Consider the following 22,462-nt stretch of genomic DNA (forward strand, 5'->3'; position numbering starts at 1 on the left):
CTTCGCTATCCCAGGTTGCTCCAAGCCCTGTCCAGCCTGGCCTTTCTGAGCATTACCAAACCCTCACCTGGGGTCACTCAGCAAGCAGGCTGCACTGCTGATTTCACCTAAGAAATGCAAAATTAATTTTAAAAAATTTACAGTGCCTATTGTTAGAAAGTCTCTTAGAGATTTCATCCCAGTCTGGAGCCTCGATTCTTATCCAAGAACAAGAATCTGGCTATGGGGCTGACAGGAGAGTGGGGGATGTTCAGTACCTGAGAGGCACAGCCATAAAGGGAAAGGCTGGAACTTCCCTCTCCCAGGAGTTCTCATCTCTTTGAGAATCACAGAGGTTCCTGCTCAGCTTCCTGCTGTCTGGAAAGCAGGACAGGGATCCTGAGGAGCCGATTCCCACCTCTGAGGCTGCTTCTCTTTGCTGTTGGCAGGATGAATACCAGTTCTGTTACCAGGCAGCTCTGGAATATCTGGGAAGTTTTGATCACTATGCAACATAAAAAGCCATCGTTGTGCAGACTCTACCAACCACTTCAGTCCTGGAAGGCCTCTTCTGACCCAGGAGGAGCGCTTGAACTTACAAAACTGACTCAGAAGAAGTACCTTTTCATCTGGACAATGCATCGGGAGCAGGGGGGAGGATTGGAAGGAACACCCCTTCGGGAACTCCATGTTGTAACCTGGCGCTCGCAGCTCGGGAGGGCTGCTCGGAACTGCTCTGGAAGCTCAGGTGGTGTTCGCTGGGGAGGACGGATGGACACGGGGAAACAGATCCAACAGCTACAACACACCTTGGGAAACGTTTCTGCTGGAGAAGGGAAGGAAAAACCGACTTTGGTTACATCATTAGAGTTCAGTTTATTTACTAATATAGTTGGCAGTCTTTAAAGGAAGTCACTTGCAGAATTGGAGGTGTTCTGTGAAAGAAAAGGAACTAAATCTAAATACTTAGGCAAACTTAGGGTCAGGAGTTCTTCTAGCTGGAGTCTTAATAACCTCAGTATCAGCATTGGGATGATTCTGGGCTTGCAGGCACCTTGCAAACAGCATTCATGGGATGCCCCTGCCACGCCAGAGGTTTTATAGCTCACATTTTGAATACTTGGAACATTCCTCATTTCTTCTAATTCCAAAATTTATTTTTTAGGATATTTAAAAGGATAGACAAAGAGCGAGTTACAACCCCCAGAGCTGGCTGTGGGGGGTGGCCCCCTCCCCTTGCTTGGGCTGGGGTCTCTGACTGCTGGGTCTGGGCCCGTTTCCAGCACATCTGGCTTTCCTTGGAGCAGGGTGGGACACCCTGGGAAGAAAGGCAGCCCCTTCCCCAGGCTCTTTGCACATTCACACCCCACTGCTGCTGTGAGCAGCTGCGTCCCCCGTTCCTGCCCAGCAGCATCTCCCTGCCAGGAGCCCCAGAAGCACCTACAGAAATTTGTTTCCAATATCCAGCTGGTTCCTGGTGCCAGCCCCTCGCCTCTGAACTCAGCAGCTCTCGGGAGCTCCTCTCAGGACTGTCCCAGCACCACAGCACTCCTTGCACAGCTCCCACGTCCCACTGTCCCCAACATGCCCCAGCTGTAAAAGAACTGGGAAAGATCCAGGAAGGTGCATCCAATGGCAAATACTGTGAGTGGCTTTCTTTAAAGTATCGATGTAACTGTAACAAGTGACATTACCTTTTTTTTAAATAGTGTATTTTTTCCTTTTTTTTTTTTTTAAAAAAGACAAAGAATATCAGTCAATGAATTTAAAAGAAAAATTTGCTTATTTGTTCATATTATGTTCAAAGACAGTCTATTTTTTCACTGTAGAAATGTTACGTGTAATGGCTGTGATATATAAAAATGCAGTGCAAATTGCTACTTCTACATATTGCTTTTCTACCATTTAAAAGGTTTAACTTGCTCATGTAAAAACAAAATGTCCTTTCTGGATTTTTTTTTTTTTTTTTTTGGGTTCTTTTGTTTTAAATCACAGACCTATCCCACATCCCTGGGAGGGTGGGGGGGCAGCAGGGGAAGGGGTGGTGGCAGTGCCAATTCCCTCCCCTTCAGCTGTGGCCATACGGGGCCAGGGCTGAAATGGGAGATTCATCAACACCAGAGGCTTTTGCTGACTGGAGACAGAGATGTGATTTCGGAGCCTTGACACCCATCAGGTGTTTTAACATCCCAGGTGTGTTGCAGGTACCAGCCTAGCCTTTCTCTGTGCTGGTTGTGGCTCCAGTGCCCAGGAGTTTTCCTGCAGCCATGCACAGAGCACAGGATATCTGAGAAAAGCCACCCTGCCCCAAACTCTGCTCACCTCTGCCCTTTCCACTTTTTTTATTTTTCTAGAAGGGGTAATCATGGCCATCAAGTGCTGCCCAGAACCCCCCACACAACCCATTTCCTGTCTTTAACTGAAAAAAAGAAAAAGAAAAAAAAAAAAAAGAACCGACTGAAAGGCTTCTTCGAGATTTTACTTATTTGTGTGAAAGTTGCCCAAATTTCTAAGTATGTTGCAGCAAAATCTTACTGGACAAGTTGGGGGGAGGGGGGAGGTTTTTTTCTTTGTATGAGAGCAAAGTGCTGTTGCTTTCACACTGTTATTTCAAACTGAAACAGTAAGTGGTTTTCATACCACGGTGTATGTAGATATATTGACTTTGTATTAAAGGAAGATTGTCTGAACGTGCTGCAGCCCTGTGTGTGTGGGAGGGGCAGGGCCAAGGCAGCTGCTTTGGGCAGAGACTCCCAAATCCGTCCTGCCGGTGCCCAGGGCCAGGGAACAGTTGCTCTCCCTCTGCTCTCCCTCTGCTCCTGCTAAAAATAGGCACCTGTACAAGCCAAACATGTGGCTGCAAAGAAACAGCTCATTTGGGGAGCTTTGGGCCCAGAAGTGCAGTGCCACAGGCACGAGGGTGTTGCTGGTTGGGCGATGGATGCGTGGGGGGAGCTCAGCCTGCACCGGGATCCACCAGAAAGGTTCTGCCCACCTGGGGGTTTTACCCCTTGGGGGGTGGGGGTGCTGCCCTGCCCGTGTCTCCCTGCTGGGGCACAGGGCTCAGATCCCTGTCCCTGCTCCGGCTGGAGCCCAGAGGGAGGAGAGTGCAGAGCCACGGGCCAGGGATTGGATGGGCTTTAAGGTCCTTCCAACCAAACCATTCTGGGGTCCTATGAGCTGCTGAAAACCCCTTGTCCCACTGATCCAGACCTAAGCCAAGCCAAAGGCTTTCCCGACCCTGGCTCCTGCTCACAGGTAGGCCCAGCCCAGCCTCAGCTTCCCACCTCACCCACCTTAGGCCAGACAGGAGCATGGCAGGGAAAGGCTGGCGAGGACACGGGGGTTTGGAGAACGATGGAAGTGGTGGTCTGGGGTCTGGGATCCTTCCCTCCCTTCCACAGCTCCCCCTCTCCCTGTGAGGAGACACCACCAGCAGCAGTTTGACTCCAGCTTAAAGAAAAGAACAAAAAATTAATTAGCAAGTTCACAGAGAACCATGATCAGCATCAGGTGCTCTGAGATCCCAGGGAATGACATCACCTCCAAAATGTTGTTGCTCCATGTGAGAGATGGAGTGGGGAGGGAGCCAACCACACATCAAACAGCAACAACCCTGATGGCACAGGAAAAAAGAGAAAGGAATAAACCCCAGAAATCTCCTGGTTTATAACCACGTCTCATGTACGTGTGTCCCTCCAGGCAGTCTGGGAATAGTAACGAGTTTTGACTTCATAATCTGGACTCAAAGGAAATTTGTAGCACGAGTGGCTCCACAGCTCAGCCACAAGACACAGGACAGGCACCTCCCCAGCCTCACATCAGTGAGGGGATTTTTGATGCTCACTTTATGTTATCATTGAAGAATAGAAAGGAAAAGCTGATTCTTCTTCTGTTTCTCAGCCTTCCCCTCCCTGCCTCCCTCCCTGCCTACCTGCTCCCCTGCACTCCCAGCACTGCTATTCCTGTCTCTCCATGACGATAATCATTCCCATCACTGCTCTCCAGGCTCTTATTTTGGTTCCATCCTTTTCTGAGCTGGCATGACCATCCCGCAGGTTGAAATGCAAACCCCTCACAGAACTGAAATAAACTCCACATGGAGCACAGGAAGGTGAGTGGCAAAGAGAATTGGAACAGCAGCTGGGAACTAAGTAAAGCTTTCCAAAAATCCCAACCAACTCTGCAGGAGGCCAGTTAGGGAAGCAAATACGGGATGAAATCTTTTCATTGAATCATGGAATATCTTGAATTGGAAGGGACCCCCAGGGATCATCCAGCCCAGCTCTTGGCCCTGCACAGACACCCCAACAACCCCACCCTGGGCATCCCTGAGAGCGCTGTCCAAACGCTCCTGCAGCTCTGGCAGCCTCGGGGCCGGGACCATTCCCTGGGGAGCCTGGGCAGTGCCCGGCAAGAGTGAGGCTCACAGGGAGCACTCCCAGGAGAAGCTGCTGGAATTGCATCCCAATTATAGTTTTTGAATGCAACAGCCTGACATGGGGATTAATAAATGATAAAGCAAATGATAAAAAAAATAACACAAATGATTCCTGACTCTGGGATGTGCATGGTGTGTTCCAACTGCACCCTGGTGCCCATCCCAGCTGCAAAGGGCAAATGAAACAGGAATTCTTGCTCCAAGCTCAGTCTCTCCAGGTTTGCTGTTCCAGACAGCACCAGCCTGAAACCTGGCACGGGGCTGAGTTTCATTTTAATTAAACTCTAAGTGATGCCCATTTGCAGCTGGGGGGGGGGAGGCTCTTGTTCCTTATTGATCCCAGGGTTTTTTCCCTCTCTCTGTCTCTCTCTTCTCTTTCTCTCACACGAGCTCCAAATGACAGCTTTGACAGCGACTTTATTAGAGATGTGAGCAGGGGTGGAAGGAGTAAATCATTGCAGGTAATATTTTTACAACCAGAGGGCTGTCACAAGGGCTCCTGATCTACACGGATCCGACTCCCGGCAGAGGAGCGGGGTTAAGTCATGGACAGTGGTTGTACAAGGGATCTCAGAGCCCTCCTTTATTAAAGCTGAGGACACTGAGAGCAGAGCCAAACCTGTGTCTCCAGCATGGGTTTTCCTTATGGAGTGTCCAGGGCATGGCTCAGTGCTTGCTCCGAGCAGAGTCCCACAGCCATGGGTCCAGGATTCAGAGGTGCCCCAGCCCTGGCCGGTGCTGGTCCCATCTCCAGGGGCCCCAGGACGAGCACCTGTGTCACCCTCACAGCCCTGTCCACATCTGGCACCATTCCTATGCAAATCCTGAAGGGATTCTCTGCACAGTTTGATCAAAGTCTCTTTAAGCCCTGGCTCTGCCCAAGGCTCATCCAGACCCCCATGGCCCCCCCGGTGCTGCCCCATAAAGCTCAGAGCAGCAAAGCCCTTCCCAGGGGCTTGGAGGGAGCAGGCTCGTCCCAGTTCCCATTTACACCACACTGGGCAAAACCAGTTTGTGCCTCAGTCAGAATTTGCAGCAGCCTGGATGCCAAATCCCGGAGGGATTGATTTGCAAAAGGCTCTAGGCCCTTGCACAGCCCTAAACCAAGAGCCCCCCAGTCCCCTGAGCAGAACAAAGGCTTTAAAGTAGCTGTAACTGTAATTTACATTCCAGAGGAAAAGGAAAAGCTTTTCTTGGTTTACAGAATTACCCAAGTGGCAAAGCAGTTCCCAGGCCAGGAGAAATTCCTCACGTTGCAATATGCTTTAATTATACCAAGAGCAGCAGTAACAGACCGAGAAATCAATTCCTCCTCCTAAATAAGATGGTTGCAAATTCCAAGTCGTCAAGTGAACAGATGTAGAACTGAAATGGAAAAAGTAAATACCCTCAGAGGTGCTGAGAAAATTGTCTTACTATTGCTACAAGTTCATCCACTGGGAAAGGGATACAGGGAGCCTGCTCCCAGATTTCCCAAGGAAACCACAAGTTCAATCACTTCCACTGCAGTGTCACCACAGGGTAAGTAGTGATAGAGGAAGCGACAATTCTTGGCTGTGAGGGTGCTGAGGCCCTGGCACAGGGTGTCCAGAGCAGCTGTGGCTGCCCCTGGATCCCTGGAAATGCCCAAGGCCAGGCTGGACAGAACTTGGAGTACGCAGGGATAGTGGAAGGTGTCCCTGTCCCTGGAAGGGGTGGGATGACCTGGGAATGTGGCTGAAGCCTGAGCAGCAGCGTTACCTTGCTATGGGATAACCACACACAACCATTTCATGTGTTCACCCCAGCTTTAATCTCCCTGTTTTTCCATTGTCTACTCATCCATCCATCCATCCATCCATCCCTCCCTCCATCCATCCATCCATCCATCCATCCATCGTCCATCCATCCATCCATCCATCCATCCATCCCTCCATCCATCCATCCCTCCATCCCTCCATCCCTCCATCCCTCCATCCATCCATCCCTCCATCCATCCATCCCTCCATCCCTCCATCCATCCATCCCTCCATCCATCCATCCATCCCTCCATCCCTCCATCCCTCCATCCATCCATCCCTCCATCCATCCATCCATCCCTCCATCCCTCCATCCCTCCATCCCTCCATCCATCCATCCATCCATCCATCCATCCATCCATCCCTCCATCCCTCCATCCCTCCATCCATCCATCCCTCCATCCATCCATCCATCCATCCATCCCTCCATCCCTCCATCCCTCCATCCATCCATCCATCCATCCATCCATCCATCCATCGTCCATCCATCCATCCATCCATCCATCCATCCATCCCTCCCTCCATCCATCCCTCCCTCCATCCATCCATCCCTCCATCCATCCATCCATCCATCCATCCATCCATCCATCCATCCATCCCTCCATCGTCCATCCATCCCTCCCTCCATCCATCCATCCCTCCCTCCATCCATCCATCCATCCATCCCTCCATCCCTCCATCCCTCCATCCCTCCCTCCCTCCATCCATCCATCCATCCATCCCTCCCTCCATCTGCAGAGCAGGAACACCAGATCCCTTTGCAATCTGCACAGGGATCAAAGCCCGAAGTCCCGACCTCGCTGTGCCTTTATCTCCCGAAACACCAAAGGCCCAACTCCTTCCAGCCATCAGAGGGAGAAATTCCTGATTAAGGAGTTTGGGCTGCGTCCATCTGTGTCCGTGCCCGGCCGTGCGCACACGGGGCACACGCAGACGTGCAGATGGCAATCCCGGATTAATGGGTTACACAAGGGCTTTATCCCGGGCTTACTGAGGATAATAAACCCCTCGGAAAAAAACTGTGTCCAAATGATTAAAAAAAAAGTCTCTTTAAATATACAACGTTCTGCCTGAGCCGTGTAAGGTGTTGTTCAGGAAATTGCTGAACATCGCTGGTTCGGGTTCCACTTCCACCAGGCCCTTCTCCCATCTCTGGGCTGGGAGAGCCAAACACTTCCCAGTAGAATAACCAGCAGGGTGGGGATGGCCCATCGGTACTGCTGTGAGCAAAGAACAACCCACACCCAAGCAATAGATGTATTTTTATGGTTTTTAGGGCAACAAACACCCTGCCTAAGGCTCAGACTGGATGGGGCTCCAAGTATCCTGGTCTAGTGGAAGGTGTCCCTGCCCATTGCAGGGGGTTGGAATGAGATGAGCTTTAAGGTTCTTTCCAACCCAAACCATTCTGGAATTCTGTGAGGTGTCTGCCCGTGTGCTGAGTCCCAGTCCAGAATGCATCCCCCTTCTCTCCTCCAGAGCACACCAGGAAGGAGCTGCTGAGCATTTGCCTCGAGGGTGAGGTGCAAACCCTTCCCCCTGGGGTGACAGCCGAGGCAGCTGAGTGACACAGCCAGAAATGCAATGAAAACCACCAAAAAAAAGTGCAAATGACTAAAATAAACCCACGTGGGCCCTGCAGATTTTGCCCACGGGATATTTTTAGAGGCTGGGGAGGAAATGCTGGAGGTACCTTCAGGGAGTCTCCAGCAGCAAGGGAGTGGAGGGACAAGGGAATAACATCAAACAGAGCAAGCCTGGAGGGCCATTGCTGAGAACCCAGTAGTGCGTGAAGTTGCAGATCCACCACATGGAATCCCAGACTGGCTTGGGTTGGAAGAGACCTTAAAGCTCCTCCAGTCCCACCCTTGCAGCTCCCAGGGCTTGCTCCATCTGCACAGAGGATGAGAGGCAGAAACAAACCCTCCACAGGTCCAGTTCACAGGACAGGTTGGTGTCAGAGGGGAAAACTTTCCACAGGTGACATCTGGAAACACAAATGTGACCTTTTTAAGCAGGAAGAAATGTTTTTGCAATTTCTTAGCCTCAAATGTCTCACTCCCCCTCTCCCACCTCCCTCTCCTCAGAGATCTTGGACATGCAGGAGGGGTTATATTTTAGGGTATCCCTTTTTAGCTACAAAGAATTTTTTTAGGTTGAAACCTAAAGATAAATCAAACCAAATTACTATTCCCTCAGGAAAAGCAGATTCAAATTGCTGCACAATTTTTTATCTAAATAATGCTTAAATTTTAAAAAGAGGGGAGAAAAAACTAATTACATCTTTGTGTGGGAGATCATAAATCACATAATTACAATGGGAACCTCTGCATCTTTCCAACAGACCAAAAGCAGACTACACAAGTTCTTATCTCATTATTGTTTAATTAAGAATTATATTTGAGCATCTTCTTTTTAATTATCATGGAGCCCAGATGACTTCTAATCTCCTCTTTACCCAAAATGAGGGAAGGTGCAGTCCAAAACGGGCACTGATGAATTTACAATTTGCTCTTTGGGGAACTTTAATAAAATTTACTCCACACAGAAGATTAACACTGATAAAGTGAACTTCCAAAGAGAACATTTGGTTCCTTTCAATTGGCATCACATGAGTGTCAGGAGCTCACAGAGGCAATGCTGAGGTGTTACTTTTTGGGGAGGTTCACACAGGGCTCTGTGACTGCTCCTACACCCCAAAACACCCCAGAGGGGACAGCAGGGCTGGGGAAATGGGTAGCAGCAGAATCAGGAGCTGTGTCTGCACAAAGGCAGGGACACCTCCCACTGTCCCAGGCTGCTCCAAGCCCCAATGTCCAGCCTGGCCTTGGGCACTGCCAGGGATCCAGGGGCAGCCCCAGCTGCTCTGGGCACCCTGTGCCAGGGCCTGCCCACCCTCCCAGGGAACAATTCCTTCCCAATATCCCATCCAGCCCTGCCCTCTGGCACTGGGAAGTTCTATTTCGCACCTCTGAACCTGAGGAGAAACTTTTCCCCATCAAAGCCTTTTCCCACTGAGGTCCCTGCCCGGTGTCCTGCTGACCCTGTGACCCGGGGTGACAAGCTGTGACACACACACACACACAGATATATCTTTATAAATGTGTGAGGGGTCGTTTAAGCCCAGCACACAGCAAACACCTTTTAATTCAATTGGCTGAATCGACACAGAGAGATTATTAGTTTTCAGTAAGATTTGATTCAATTAATTAGCCTGAAAATATCAGCACAGCCAGGCGAGCAAAGAAAAACAGAGATAAATCCCTGCCATGGTGCTGCTTCATCTTTTAAAGGCAATTAACTCTTAGTTATTAGCTTTTAATTAGGGAATAATAATGACACCATTAATACAGTTTATTATACTTGTCAGCAGACAGCTGTTCCAACCAGATTCTATTATCAGATCTTGGCTTTTGTCTGCTCCTTGCAGGGGAGGGGAGGCAGAACTGGGGGGTCCCGGGCTGGTTCCCCCCTCCCACTGCCCTGGGAGGGAGCTGCCTCTCACCCCAGCCCCTTCCCAGGGATGCAGCAGGAATACCAGCTCCCTCCCAGACTCCAAAGGGGGCTCACACAATCACCAGAGGTTTCGCTGCTCTGTTAAACAACCCCTGGAATGGTTCCTCCTTCTCGGGGGATCCCGGTGGCAGCAGCCCCAGCCCTGACTGTGCATTTGATGTTTCTGTCCCGGGTGATTCCCGAGCCTTCCCTGGGGAGGAGATGCTGGAGCTGTGCCAAAGATGGTTTTACACCTCAGCTCACAACACCTGAGATGGATCCCAAACATCCACAACACCAAAAACTTCCCTGTTTTGTTTTCCTTTCCTCCCAGCTTATCCCCCTCTTTGGAAGTGCCGTGCAGAGCAGGGCAGAGCTGACTTGGAAACAAATAATCACCTTAAAGAAATTAAGCACTTGGAATAATTCTACCCATTCCTAGTCTCATCACACCCCACTGCCAGGCCCACATTCCTGCAGGCAGCTGCCAAGGGTGCCAGAAACACCATGGAATTCTTTCTTTCTGCCCCAAATTTATTGTGAAACTTCAAATCCTTCTGTAAGAGCAACAACCACGACCTTGGCAGTGGCCAAATGCCTCAAGTTTTCATTTCTGTGTCTGCTGAGTCACCAAAATAAAATCTCCAGAGGCCAGTGATTACACAGCAAACCACATTTCCCATTATTTTCCCCATTATCCTGTTTCACCGTGTTCTAGCAGAGACTGGAAACCATTTCCAGGGCACAAGCCTGTCTTCGCTGTGGTTTTTTATTCCTTTATCACACAGGAATTAATCTTACCCTGAATTATGCACACAGGACGCTCCAGCAATACAAAAACGCAATGCCATAAATTTCCCTGATCTACTCGGGAGTTAATAAATCACAAAAATAAGTGTAAAATATTCTGGTGGGTTCCACCACCTTGGTTTTAATTTGTTTTCCTTGCTCTGGACTGGAGGAAGCCCTAAGGGAAACTCCAGGAGCTCCTTGAACTGGCAGCCTGCTCGTGCAAGGAATTTTCTTCCTCCTCTCCCAGCAGTCAAGTCCTGAGGAAAGAAACGAACCTGGAGTAGGAAGAAAGCAGCTGGAAGAGCCTATTTGCAATTTTCTACAGGAAAGCAGAGGGTTGTTAAATTGAAAGCAAAGCTGTACAAAAGGAAAAGCTTCCCCCAATGAGCGCTGACATAAAAATAAGAAGGAAGAGGAAGGCAGGGTTTTAACCAGACTACAGCCATGAGCACTTGGACCTGGGAACTGCGGCACAGAGACGCTGCACTGAAGGAAAATAGGAAGAGGAAAAAGGGAAAAATAAAAAGGAAAAGGAGCATCAGTGCTGGGGAGCTGCAGCAGGACATGGCAGCTCCCAGGACAGGCTGATCCCTGCAGCAGGACACGGCAGCTCCCAGGACAGGCTGATCCCTGCAGCAGGACACGGCAGCTCCCAGGACAGGCTGATCCCTGCAGCAGGACTCGGCAGCTCCCAGGACAGGCTGATCCCTGCAGCAGGACACGGCAGCTCCCAGGACAGGCTGATCCCTGCAGCAGGACTCGGCAGCTCCCAGGACAGGCTGATCCCGGCTTCCCCGGCTGGCAGCGCCCAGGTGAGGTGTCAGAGGCGTTGTCACCTCTGTGCCACACGCAGCTCCCAGCCCGAGCTCCCCCCGCCCTCGCACCGGGACCGAGCCCGAGCAGCTCAGGAGAAACTGTTCAGTCTTGGTACAACAACAAAAACTCAGCTCAGGAGTGGTTTTTTCTCAGCTGTGTCCAGGTGCGAGCTGGGAGAGGAAAACCAACAAAAAAAATGAGTTTCAACGAACTTTGTCTCTCATCCTCTTCCACCCCCTGCCATGGCAGGGACACCTTCCACCATCCCAGGCTGCTCCCAGCCCTGTCCAGCCTGGCCTTGGGCACTGCCAGGGATCCAGGGGCAGCCCCAGCTGCTCTGGGCACCCTGTGCCAGGGCCTGTCAGTGCTGCTGCTCAGGGCAGAGCTCCATGTCAACCTGCAGGTGCTTCACCACTCAGGTCTGAGCACAAACATCTGAATCCAACCAGGAAAAAACCCAAGAACCTCTCTTACTACTGAGAAAAACTGCAGGGAAATTAAGTTGGACAAAATGGGCCAAGTCCTCGATTTGGGAGTATCACAGAAGTGAGAGAAATCGCAGTGCTTAACAAGCAGCCAATTGTCTCTAAGCTGAATTAGTGAAAAATGTGATGATAAATTGCTCCTATAACCCAGCCCATCCCGAGCAGAGGCAACTCACACAGTTGTGCTCAGGCAGATTTTTCACTTTGTGCTGACAAAAATCTCACACTAATCACCCAACCCAGGCCACAAAGCTCCTGGATTGCAGTGTTAATTCCATGTTATAGCTGAATCCCAGATTAAGCAGACACACCACGTCTCCAGCTCCAACTGGCTCTGAGCTATTCAGGTAACAAAGAGAAGGAAACCTCAGCTCTAAGGAAAGCCACGAGGAAATCATACTTGCTCCAGAGCCCTTCTCCCTCCTCGTGGCTTCTCCACAGAGAAAACTGTCCAGCGACCCTCCTGTACCTCCAATCAACTCCGATTCATCTCCTTAGCCAGGCAGATGAATCCCTGCTCCTCTCCAAAGCAGCAGCATCTTGGCCTCGATCATGGGTAACTGACCATTCACTCCTAATCAAAGACAACTTGCTGTTTTCCAGAGATGGCTCTGTTAAATGGAGCAGATGAGCAGTGGATCTGGCCATTTATTTATTTTTAAACCCTGATCTGGGGCACAGGGGAGGGTATCACTCCTGTTTCAGAAACAGATTGGCTGCAAGCTCGTTTGCTGGGGGATGTTAGCAGCTGGCATCTGAAATGGCAAGGCTGGGGTGGAGAGGTAAGCCAAAGTCAACTGTGCTGAAACAGAGCAAAAATCCTGTTTGTTCCACAGGAAAAGTGGTTAAGCTGTAATTCCAAATAGTATTTGCACAGTGACCTTTACATTTCCCCTCTTGGAAACCAAAAATTTAATTGTTTTGCTGCTGTCATGCAGAATAAATAACTCCCACTGACTTTCTATTGGTGAGCAAGTAACCCAAGGACTTCTTTTCTTCTGCTATCAAAGCTGCCAAATAATTCTGTGTCAACAGCTCCAGCTCATTTGAGTCTCAGGATTGTGCCAAAACTGCCTTTTTTTGTGTCTGTGTGCCAGCGCAGTTGTTCATGGGACAAGGAACAAGAGATGACCTGAACGTGGGGCTGGAAATCAGGAACCCACAGGAGCTCTCCTGGAGCCTCTCTGCTGGATCCCAAGAGATTTGTTCACTTTGCCCCTGTAACTCTGGGATCACTGCAGGTCCCACCTGTGCCAGGTGCTCTGACTCTGATACTGCTCAAATTTCCAGAGTTAAATTCACTCACAGGGTGGGAAATTCCACGAGCTCAACTCAAAGTGCTTTTAAACTAAAACAGCACCTTCAGAGCCAAGTTTAGGTTAAAAGAGCTCCTGGTTGCCTTAAACTAGAACTCCCTGAGTTAAGTGCTCCCACCAAAGCACAGGCCTGCTTCCAGAAGGGAATTGCACCTGTTTAATGAGCAGTTTTATTAAACTGGCGCAATTTGTTCAAGCTGAGGGAGAACTACTGATGAAGAACTAATACAAACAGCAAGGGAAGGGGAACAGAGAAAAATCCTCATGGAATAACCTCAAGAAATAGAAGTTCTGCAAAACTGGCCAAAGCACAGATGTCTGCAGCACATGACAAGGCTTTTCCATCATCTGCCCTTTCCCTAAGCTGAACAGTCAACAAAATAAAGCAAAAATAAAGCAAGTTCACTGAAGAGGGAGTGTCTAAGATCCTGGGATGTCCAACCCTGTACAAGCTGGGAGCCAGGAGAGGCCATGGATGGGAAATCCACCAAACCCCACGTGTGGATACGGGTCTGCACTGGAGATTTGCAGAAGTGCATTTGCAAGAAGAGTTGTTTCCACAGGAAACCAAAATGAGAACCCAAATTTTGGTTCCATGGGACCAAAGTGAGAGAACCATGACCCAGCAGAGGACAAAGAGGTGGAATTCTCATCAGGCTTCAGGGAAGTTGGGATTGTCCCATCATTGCACAGCCTCACCCAACCAACACTGCTAATTTTAGTTTTCTATTTAATCCTGTCCTTTGCAAAGGAAAAAAGGAATTGTCTCCTCCATTTCATCTTGCCAAGCTCAAGATCTTTGCCAGCCAGGAGTTAATGAATCTCCAGCCCCTGTCCCACTCTCCAGGCACACGGGGAGTCTCCGCCAGCCTGGGAGGAGGAAGGAGCCGCTGATCCCCGTCTCGTCCCTGCTGCCAGCAATTAGCACAAACGACTTTATTGCGTGTGACAGTTGTGACATTGACTCGGGGACTCTGAGCAGCTCCTGTGCCACAGGTTTCAGAACATCTGCTCTGGTGTCCTGGTGCTCGGGAGCCTGCAGGAAACCCCAGCCCTGGGCGCCAGGGAAAGCTCCACACCTCACCCCAGCGGGCACCCTGGCACAGCCTGCGAGGGCAGGAGCAGCGGCTCGGGCAGGTGGGAGCTGCACAGCAGCACCACCCCTGAACATCTGTGCAGACAGCATCTGCAGAGGATGGAGCTGGCACCAACGGAGAGCGTGGAAAAGCCACAGGAGGAAACTGGAACGCGCTTTGGTGCAGCTGCAGCTCAGCCGCGCAGGGTACCGGGGGTACCACGAATGCCCTGCTCCGGGGGTCGGGAAGGCGGAGAGGTGGGAGGAGGAGGAGGGTGAGGAGCTGTGTCCCGGGGCTCAGGGAGCACGGCCCGGCGTTCCCATCGCCTCCCCGAGGCTCCCCCGGCCCAGCAGAATCTCCTGTGCCCCCACCCCACCCGCGGGGCTCCGGGGCTGCCTGGAAATGGGGCAATGTGGGAATGTGGGGCAGCCGCGGAGGGGCTGATCCCTCTGACCACGGGCAGGTCCTGGCAGGCGCTGCTGCTTGAGACATCTTTAAAATCACATCACTGCAGCAACACAGCAGACCTTGACCTCAGAGGTGAGCTTCGTGTGGGTGCGAGTTCCGAGAGCTCCTCCCAGCACTGGACGATTCCTCAGATCATGTCAAGGAAAACGAATAAGCTGCAAAAGACTGGAAGTTGGAGATTTCTTTTCTTTCATATAACCCGCAGCACCAGCCTCATCCTGCTATAACTGGAGAGGAATTTGTCAAAAAGCTCAGGATGGGAAATTTAAGGTGTTTAAATGAAGTTTCAGGAAGATGCTGTTCGAGGAGGTTCAACAACCTCCTGCTGCACAAGACCTTAAACTTAGAAATGAAGAGACTTCAACCCCCCAAAAAGTGTCATTCTGAAATGCTCAACAGCCTTTAATTCATTTTGAGCCTAGAGGCAGAGAAAAAAAATAGGCAAAAAATACATCACAGCCTTAATCTAGGGGGAGAAAGAAAAAAATCATTATTTTTATAGCACATAATCAGACACAAATATATTTCACTGGAGGAAGGGGTAGGAATGTGCATTTCCTATTTCCTTGTCAATAGTATGATGCCCAGAGGCCATCAATATGGCCACTATCCCGAATCTGCACAAGTCATTCCTAAACCAAAAAGAGGGATTTAAAAATCAACAAAAAGAGAGAAAACCCTTGCACCAAGGAAGGGCATTCAACAGTTCCAGGTTCATGTTTCAACATAACTCAGCATCTGAATATGGGGTGAGGAAACACACTTCTGTTTTTACAATATAAATAGTATTTGGGAAAGGTACTACATATGGATACAGCAACGGTGCTATTGCAGGACTCGAACATGCAGAGGAAATTCCCCGTCGCTCACAACCACTCATCCCATCCCACCCTTCCCTCCCACCTCCAAAAAAAAAATCCTCTGCTGGTTAAATTTCTCTTTCAATTGTTTTAAATATTTCTCTCGTGGCCTGGCAACATTCTTAGTCTTTTATACAGCAAGTTTTCTATTTAATCACATTTCAACCGACAGGAGACAGCTCTGTAGGAGGAACAACCGAGGCTCAGGAGAACCTTGCCAATTTTTTAAACTTTTATTAGTCTCAGTTTGGTTTTATTCGTGGAGACATCTACTGAAAATGTCAAAAACTCAGAAAAAAAAAAAAAATCCAAAAACCAGAACCTTGTTTCCAAGGTCTTACAACCGCGCACGCGCAGCCACACACACAGAAAGGACCCGTAGCAGAGGCAGGAGAAAGGACGGGAACTCCAATCCTCAAGGGAGAACAAAACCAAAGTAAAAAAAAATTAAATTGCTTTATTCTATCTCCACTCTTTCACTAGGACAGTTTAATACCCATGGAGTCTCTTAAGATGCTAATCTACCATCTGCTAGCCCACAAATCCTTCCCACTTATTCCCTTAAAGATCCAGCCAGAGCGTTGCTTAAAAGCCTCTCCCCAGAACAAGAACCACCTTGCAAAGGGGCTTAAAAAATAATAATGAAAACAAGAATATTGTCTCTTTCCATCCAGTAATTTCAGGGAATTAAGTGGAAAAGATTGCAGTGCAGCATTCCAGGTTGCTCTGCTGGCCCGGCCGGGGCGCGGAGGGAGGGGAGGGTCTGGATGCCCTCTCCCCCCTTCACCAGAACCTCCCCAGCTCTGCCACGGCCCCTTTGCAGCTCGGGACCAGCACTGCCTTGTTCTCTCCCTCTGAACTGATTGAGGTCCTCCAGAGAGTGGAAGACTTTCCAGTGACTTCGGCAGGGTTTGGATCAGGCTCCTTCCCAAGCACTGCTCCACATCAGCTCTTCGGCCGGAGCTGATTTCCAAGCGTCCAGGTGGGAGCTGCCCACTCAGTGCTTCAGGGTTTGGGTTTGCCTTCAGTGCTCCTTCAATCCTCAGTGAGCTGAGTCCAATCAAAGGCAAGGCTCGCACTCCTCTTCCCCAGGAGTAACTCAAAGGCTCAGTCTTTACTTAAGGAAAGGATGTCACGACAATCAGATGTTTGGGGAATTTCTTCTTTAATAGGATAAAAGAAAAACATACAAACACCTCCCAAGCTTCTGTCATGGAATGATTCTCACACTGTAAGGAGCACAACTCAAAAAAAAAAAAAAAAGAAAAAGAAAAAATAAAAATACAAAGAAAAGAGAAAGGTTCCTAAGGGAGAAGTGCTGCCAGGGAGCCGGGGCAGCCCCTCAGAGCTTTCACCGCAGCGGGACGGGGGCGGCTCGTAAGGAACTAACACAAGCAGCAACAGAACACCTGCCAAACAAGGGTGGCACATTGGAACTCAAAGCCATGCTGATCTTGAACTAGAAAGCAACTGTGATGGCAAAGATGGGGAAGGAAGATGACAGGAATGACCCAAACCTGGCCATTTCTTCCTAAGTCCCTCCCTGGTGACCTGGCAGCGATGCCAACATCCCTCTCAGGGCTTTCAGAGAGCGAATGGTAAGAAACATCCCAGCTGTGAACATTTCTTCCCCCACCTTCCCCAGCTTACAAAGATAGTGTTTCTTTACAAAAGAAGAACCCAGAACATTCCAGGACATCTGCTCTTGCTCTCCCTCTCCCCACTGTAACATCAGTCCTGATTCGTTTGGGGGCGATGGGGGAGGATTTCATTTATTTTGTTTTAAAGCCATAATCTAGAAAAATGTTTTGTGGAAACTTTCATTTTCCTATTTTTGCTTGCTTTTTTTTTTTTAATAATGCTCATTCATAGAAAACTTCACAAAGGTGACGTCTATGTACAGAAAACACGATTCCAAAGGCTGCTTCAGTAGTCAATGTAATAGCACCTTGAAAGACAAAAGTTTGACAGATTTGAAAAAGTCATTTCATTAAATTTTAACCCTTTCCTCATAAAAAAAGAACCAGTCACAAAGCTCCATCTGTAGAAACTCTTCCAAAGTCTCCGTGTGAAAAGCTGAAGGGTTTCCAAGCTCCCCAGCTCTTGGTCAGCAACTCCTGGCAAGGTCGAGGTAGCAGCCAGACAGGGATTTCCTGCAGTCCAAACCAAGAGATGAAAGAAATTCACAGCAGACTATTGCACAGGGCTGGTCTTCCATTCCACAGTTTTGTATTTATTTTTCCACGAACTCAAAAAGGGTTAATTGAATATTTTGAATGAATCCTGGTTAAAACATGTTGCTCGGAGTCCCAGGCTGGTACTGTGTCTGCAACAGGCTCTCCATAAAGGCCAAGTAATCGGGGGTTTGTCCATATTCTTCAGGATTTCTTGGATTCCCCAGCCGGGGACGCTTGGCTGCTCTCACTTCATCTCCCGAAAATACATCTTCCTGAGGGGCCCCAGTGCTGAGGGACTGCAGGAGACACAAAACAACCATTAGAGGCACAGCAGGAGAACAGGGACAGACCCACGGGTCGTGCCTCACACCAGGGCAGCCAGGAACAACCTGGGCATTCTCCAGTCCCATCACTGGGTTAAATGAAATGGTTTGAAAGGGTAAAGCACCAGGTCTGAAAACACCCAGCAAGTCTGGAACCAAAAAAAGCTATGAAATAAATCCCTCATCTTTTCTAGGCTCAGTAATTCCACTGTATGCACTTAAAGACTGCCTGATCTTGTAGATTAAGAGATTTATAGGTAAGAGCTACACTCTAAATCTCCAGTTTGGTGAGAAAAAGGAGTTTGGTCCCACGGTGATAATCAGTTCTCCAGAAACCACTGAGCTGCAGTCCAGCTCAGCTCACATTTGGACAGGATGACTCCATATAACTGAATTCATATGGTGCAAAATGATCTGAACATAATCTTAACCAGAGAAAATAAAACTCTGAGCTGAACACGTGCAAGGGAAAATCATTTCTGTGCCTCTCAAGCAGTCATGGCCAGGATTTCTTCTACTCCGTGTATTTTGGGAATGACAAGCAGTTTTACAGCCACAGAAGTTGGAGGCTGCATTCACCTAATGTCTAAAAAAATACATGAAGAAAATGGGAAGGGGTTCTGCAAGCTGCAGCTGGTTTATTGTTTGCTATTTCGGTACGCACCAGGCGAGACTTGACTCTCTTGGGGAGCTCTTCCTCCAAGGTATAAATATCCCCACGCTTTACCATTAGCTGAGAACCATCTTCAAACTCGACCTGCAGGGAGGCAGAAGGTGAAATCAGAGACAGCATTTCAACAGCCCATTCCCAGCCTGTGCCACACCTGGGCCCTCCAGGGAACACCCAGGAAGCATCAGGGGCCAGCTCCCACAGATGCAGCCCCTGGCACTGCACGTCTCCAGGGTTGCTGTGGAATGAGCACTCCCAAGCTCTGGTGAGGATGCTGAACTCAAAAAGTGCTGCTTTCAGTGCTGGTCAGGCACCTCTGTCTTATCCAAGTGGATTCATTCAGTGCTCCATGGATCCCAAAATATCCGTGCTCCAGCTGGCCCAGCACCTCTGCTCCCCCCTCCCAGGCACAGCACTTCACATTTCTACTGATTTTTGATTCACATCCTGAAAAAAGCAGCTTTTCACTTACAACAAAAGCAGCCCTGCATTCAGGCCAACATGGTAATAAGAATTTCTTTCATCTTAAACAAAGCATTTTCACAGGTCACAAGGAAACAACTCCAGCTACTAAAGTACATTTGTATTTCAACCAGCAGAAATAGTCAGCCAGGTACAAAAAACTCCTCCCATGAAACCCTTTTTGCTAAGCACTGATTATATCATGAATTATGCATCAGACATTCCAGGGATGTTTATTCATGGAAACGTGCACAGCAAAATGTTAAAACTATTAAAAGTTTTTAAGGGATTCTTATTTCCTTTGCTCAATACTTTAATACACTTTTCTGGATAAAGCAGAAGGACACCGAGCGCAGTTTAATAGGGGTGTCAAGTTCAGGCTGGACAAACTCAGAAGGAATAAATCATCTGTGCTCCCAAATCCTCTTCCTGCACTGCCCAGCTCCGGCAGCCCATCCCTGGTGCAGGCTCAGCTCTCCCACCCCGGAGCTGGGATCCCTCTGCCACACTCACCTGGTAAATCTGACTGATCTGGGCTGCAATAAACTTGGCCTTGTAGATGATCCCATCTGTCCACTGCAGCTGCACCAGCTCCCCCTCCAGAGGGGGCCCCATCTGGATGCAGTCCCTGCTCTGAGGACAGAGAGAGAGGGGTCAGAGACACAACTCCACCAGAGCTCAGGAGCCAGAGGTGTGCTAAAATCACAGAACATTATAATGAGCTATAAGTTTCTGCACTTGTGATTAATTGCGGGCATCTCAAACAAAACCAGCCTGAGAGACCAGAATCAACACTGGCAGCTCCTTCTGCTGACGGCACCCAGTTCATGGACATTTCTCATTACAAATCCCAAAACATCACATCTCCTGTATCTCAAAAACAAGCAGGGCAGCACAGTGAATCAGTGGCACAATCAGGAAGGCAATGCATGAGCTGACAAATCAGCCCTTCTAGACATTCCCTCTATTAAGTGAATTCCCTGTTTTGAACCAGAAGTGCTTACGGACAATCTGCTTCCCCCATGAATCACACTTGTCAGTTGAAAAATAAGATTATTCAACCACAAAACAAATAGGATGAAACCTAGAACAAACACTGCTTTCTGTGAAGTCATCTGCATTCAGCAAGATCACATCTTTGTAAAGCAACCAAAAAATAAATGAGATAATGTCAGAAACAAGACCTGTCATGAAGAGCAGTGTGAGATTTTCTAGGCAAGCAGCAACTTAAAAATTAAAATGAAAAAGTTAAAGTTTTGCTTCGCTGTTCCACCCCCAGGCACAGATAACAGTTTGTACTCGGTGACGCGGGAGCGGCCCCAGAGCTGCCTTACAATGATGCTCTCGGGGTAAACGTTGTCACTGTAGGAGCCATCGTCAAAGTTCACTTCGTAGAAGGTCTGGGTGGTGGTGCCGATGACCCTGCAGCGATAGTAGAGCCCGTTCCTGTTCTTGGTGATCACTGTCTGCCCCAGGGCCACCTCCCTCCGGAACGGGACCTGTGCGGGACACAGCAGGGATCAGCTGCAAGCCACACCCGGAAAAGCTGTGTCAAAAATCCCATGGAATCATGGAATGGTCTGGGTGGGAAGCATCTTAAATCCCATCCAGTGCCACCCCTGCCGTGGGCAAGGACACCTCCCACTGTCCCAGGTTGCTCCAAACCCCAGTGTCCAACCTGGCCTTGGACACTGCCAGGGATCCAGGGGCAGCCACAGCTGCTCTGGGCACCCTGTGCCAGTGTTTTACCCCCTTCACAGGGAGGAATTCCTTCCCAATATCCCATCTAAACCAGGTCTCTTGCAGATTAAAGCCATCCCCAAGAATGGCTTCCTGGACAATCATTCTACATTAAAAGCACATAATCTTTTTGAGCCAACACAGGCAGGGAGAAACTATTTTAATAAACCCCAGAAACAAACTGATGCAACAAAACCCCCAAAAAATCCCCAATCCCACGCCCCAGCACAGAAGCCCAGGCCCAGCCCCGAGCCTACGTTCTGGTTTGCTGCTTTGTGCTTGAAGCAGGTGATGGACACGACGTAGGGCCAGTCGTCGGGCTCCATGGGCACCCCGGCCGCGTGCGCGCACGTCACGTGGAAGGACGTGGAGCAGTGCTCGTAGGAGCACTGGATGCAGGCCCCCGACACCTTCTTCATCCGCTTCCGGCAGTACACACACCTCTGCAAGGGAACAGAGCTGGGGTTCAGACACACCTCTGGGAAGGAAGGAGCAGAGCCTGGGGTCGTGCAGAGACACCGCCGCCCACGGGACGCGGCACCGCACCTGGCACGGCGCAGAGCCCGTGGCTGCAGCACCCAGGCCCAGAAGGCACAGCCAGAAGTGACGTTCTCTGCCAAGGGCTCGGGCCCACACGGCCAGGAGTGTCTGTGTGCACTCACTTGGGATCTCTGCAAGGCAAGAAACTCCAGCAGATACTGTCCTTCCCCACCTCACCATTCCCGTGGCCGTGCCAGCACCTCCCAGTGATGCCATGAAGATTTTTGCCTTTTCTTTTATACCCCTGTTATACCTTTTTACAACTTCTGTATTCTCAGTGCTTTTTGCCTACATTCTTGGACTTGTTTGTTAAGCTAAGAGACTCAACATTTTAGAAGCTTCATAGCCAGGGATCAGTGTGCCCCAGAGCCCAAGGTCCTCTCCAGAACACATTCTGTAAACCGAGATAGAACCATCCAGGGGAAGGCTCCTTGGGGAGGGGGGCTCACTTGAGCCTCTCATTGGGGAATCTTTGATAGATCTGCTAATTAGTAAAACCTATAATGTTATACCCGATGTTGGGGAGGGGGGAACAGAGGCAAAGAGAGAGAGAGAGACATACATAGACTCAGCAGGGTGCATTTCGATGCATATGACCTGGATGTGTATACCTAAAGATCCTTAAAATAAATACCAAGGTAAAATCCCTTTTCCCCTTCTAACCGTGTGTGACTCTTGATTTTAAGACCAGGAAAAGGCATCACCAGTCACTCAGCCCTGCAGAGCCACGCTGGGCAGGGACAGACTGGACTCCAGTTTGGACTGGGCTCACTGGAGGGCTGAGGGAACTGGAACCAGGCAAACACCCACCAGTGGTACCAGAGAACTGCTGCACCTGCGCCCTCATCCCCCTCAGATATAGCAGTGCATCTACGTTACACTAATTCCAACAGCAGCTGGATCCTCAGATGCAGTGCTGGAAAACAACATTTCCATTTTTTTGAAAGAAAAGAACACAGTAACTGGGCAGCAATTTGCTCTGTTCTATTTAATGGGACATTGTATCGATTAGATCTCATAGAATATAAAATCATATAATGGAAC

At 49.4% G+C, this 22,462-nt stretch overlaps 2 protein-coding genes across 5 annotated transcripts in view; one reads left to right on the forward strand and one right to left on the reverse strand.

Annotated features, from left to right (window-relative positions):
• The window catches only part of PTPRS (protein tyrosine phosphatase receptor type S), a 149,733-nt gene extending 147,064 nt beyond the window's left edge, over positions 1-2,669 (forward strand). For both annotated transcript variants that reach the window (XM_068997088.1, XM_068997089.1), the window contains one exon: positions 429-2,669. In XM_068997088.1, the coding sequence (XP_068853189.1) occupies positions 429-497 (69 nt within the window). In that variant the 3' untranslated portion in view covers positions 498-2,669. The remainder of the gene's footprint in view (positions 1-428) is intronic.
• A 13,055-nt stretch (positions 2,670-15,724) lies between these two features.
• The window catches only part of KDM4B (lysine demethylase 4B), a 72,365-nt gene continuing 65,627 nt past the window's right edge, over positions 15,725-22,462 (reverse strand). For all 3 annotated transcript variants that reach the window (XM_068996869.1, XM_068996868.1, XM_068996867.1), the window contains 5 exons: positions 21,136-21,321; positions 20,473-20,637; positions 19,652-19,771; positions 18,671-18,763; positions 15,725-17,979 (listed from right to left, as the gene is read on the reverse strand). In XM_068996869.1, coding sequence (XP_068852970.1) covers positions 17,794-17,979; positions 18,671-18,763; positions 19,652-19,771; positions 20,473-20,637; positions 21,136-21,321 — 750 coding nt within the window. In that variant the 3' untranslated portion in view covers positions 15,725-17,793. The remainder of the gene's footprint in view (positions 17,980-18,670; positions 18,764-19,651; positions 19,772-20,472; positions 20,638-21,135; positions 21,322-22,462) is intronic.

This window comes from Aphelocoma coerulescens, chromosome 28, assembly GCF_041296385.1.
Source record: "Aphelocoma coerulescens isolate FSJ_1873_10779 chromosome 28, UR_Acoe_1.0, whole genome shotgun sequence".
Taxonomy (NCBI): Eukaryota; Metazoa; Chordata; class Aves; order Passeriformes; family Corvidae; genus Aphelocoma; species Aphelocoma coerulescens.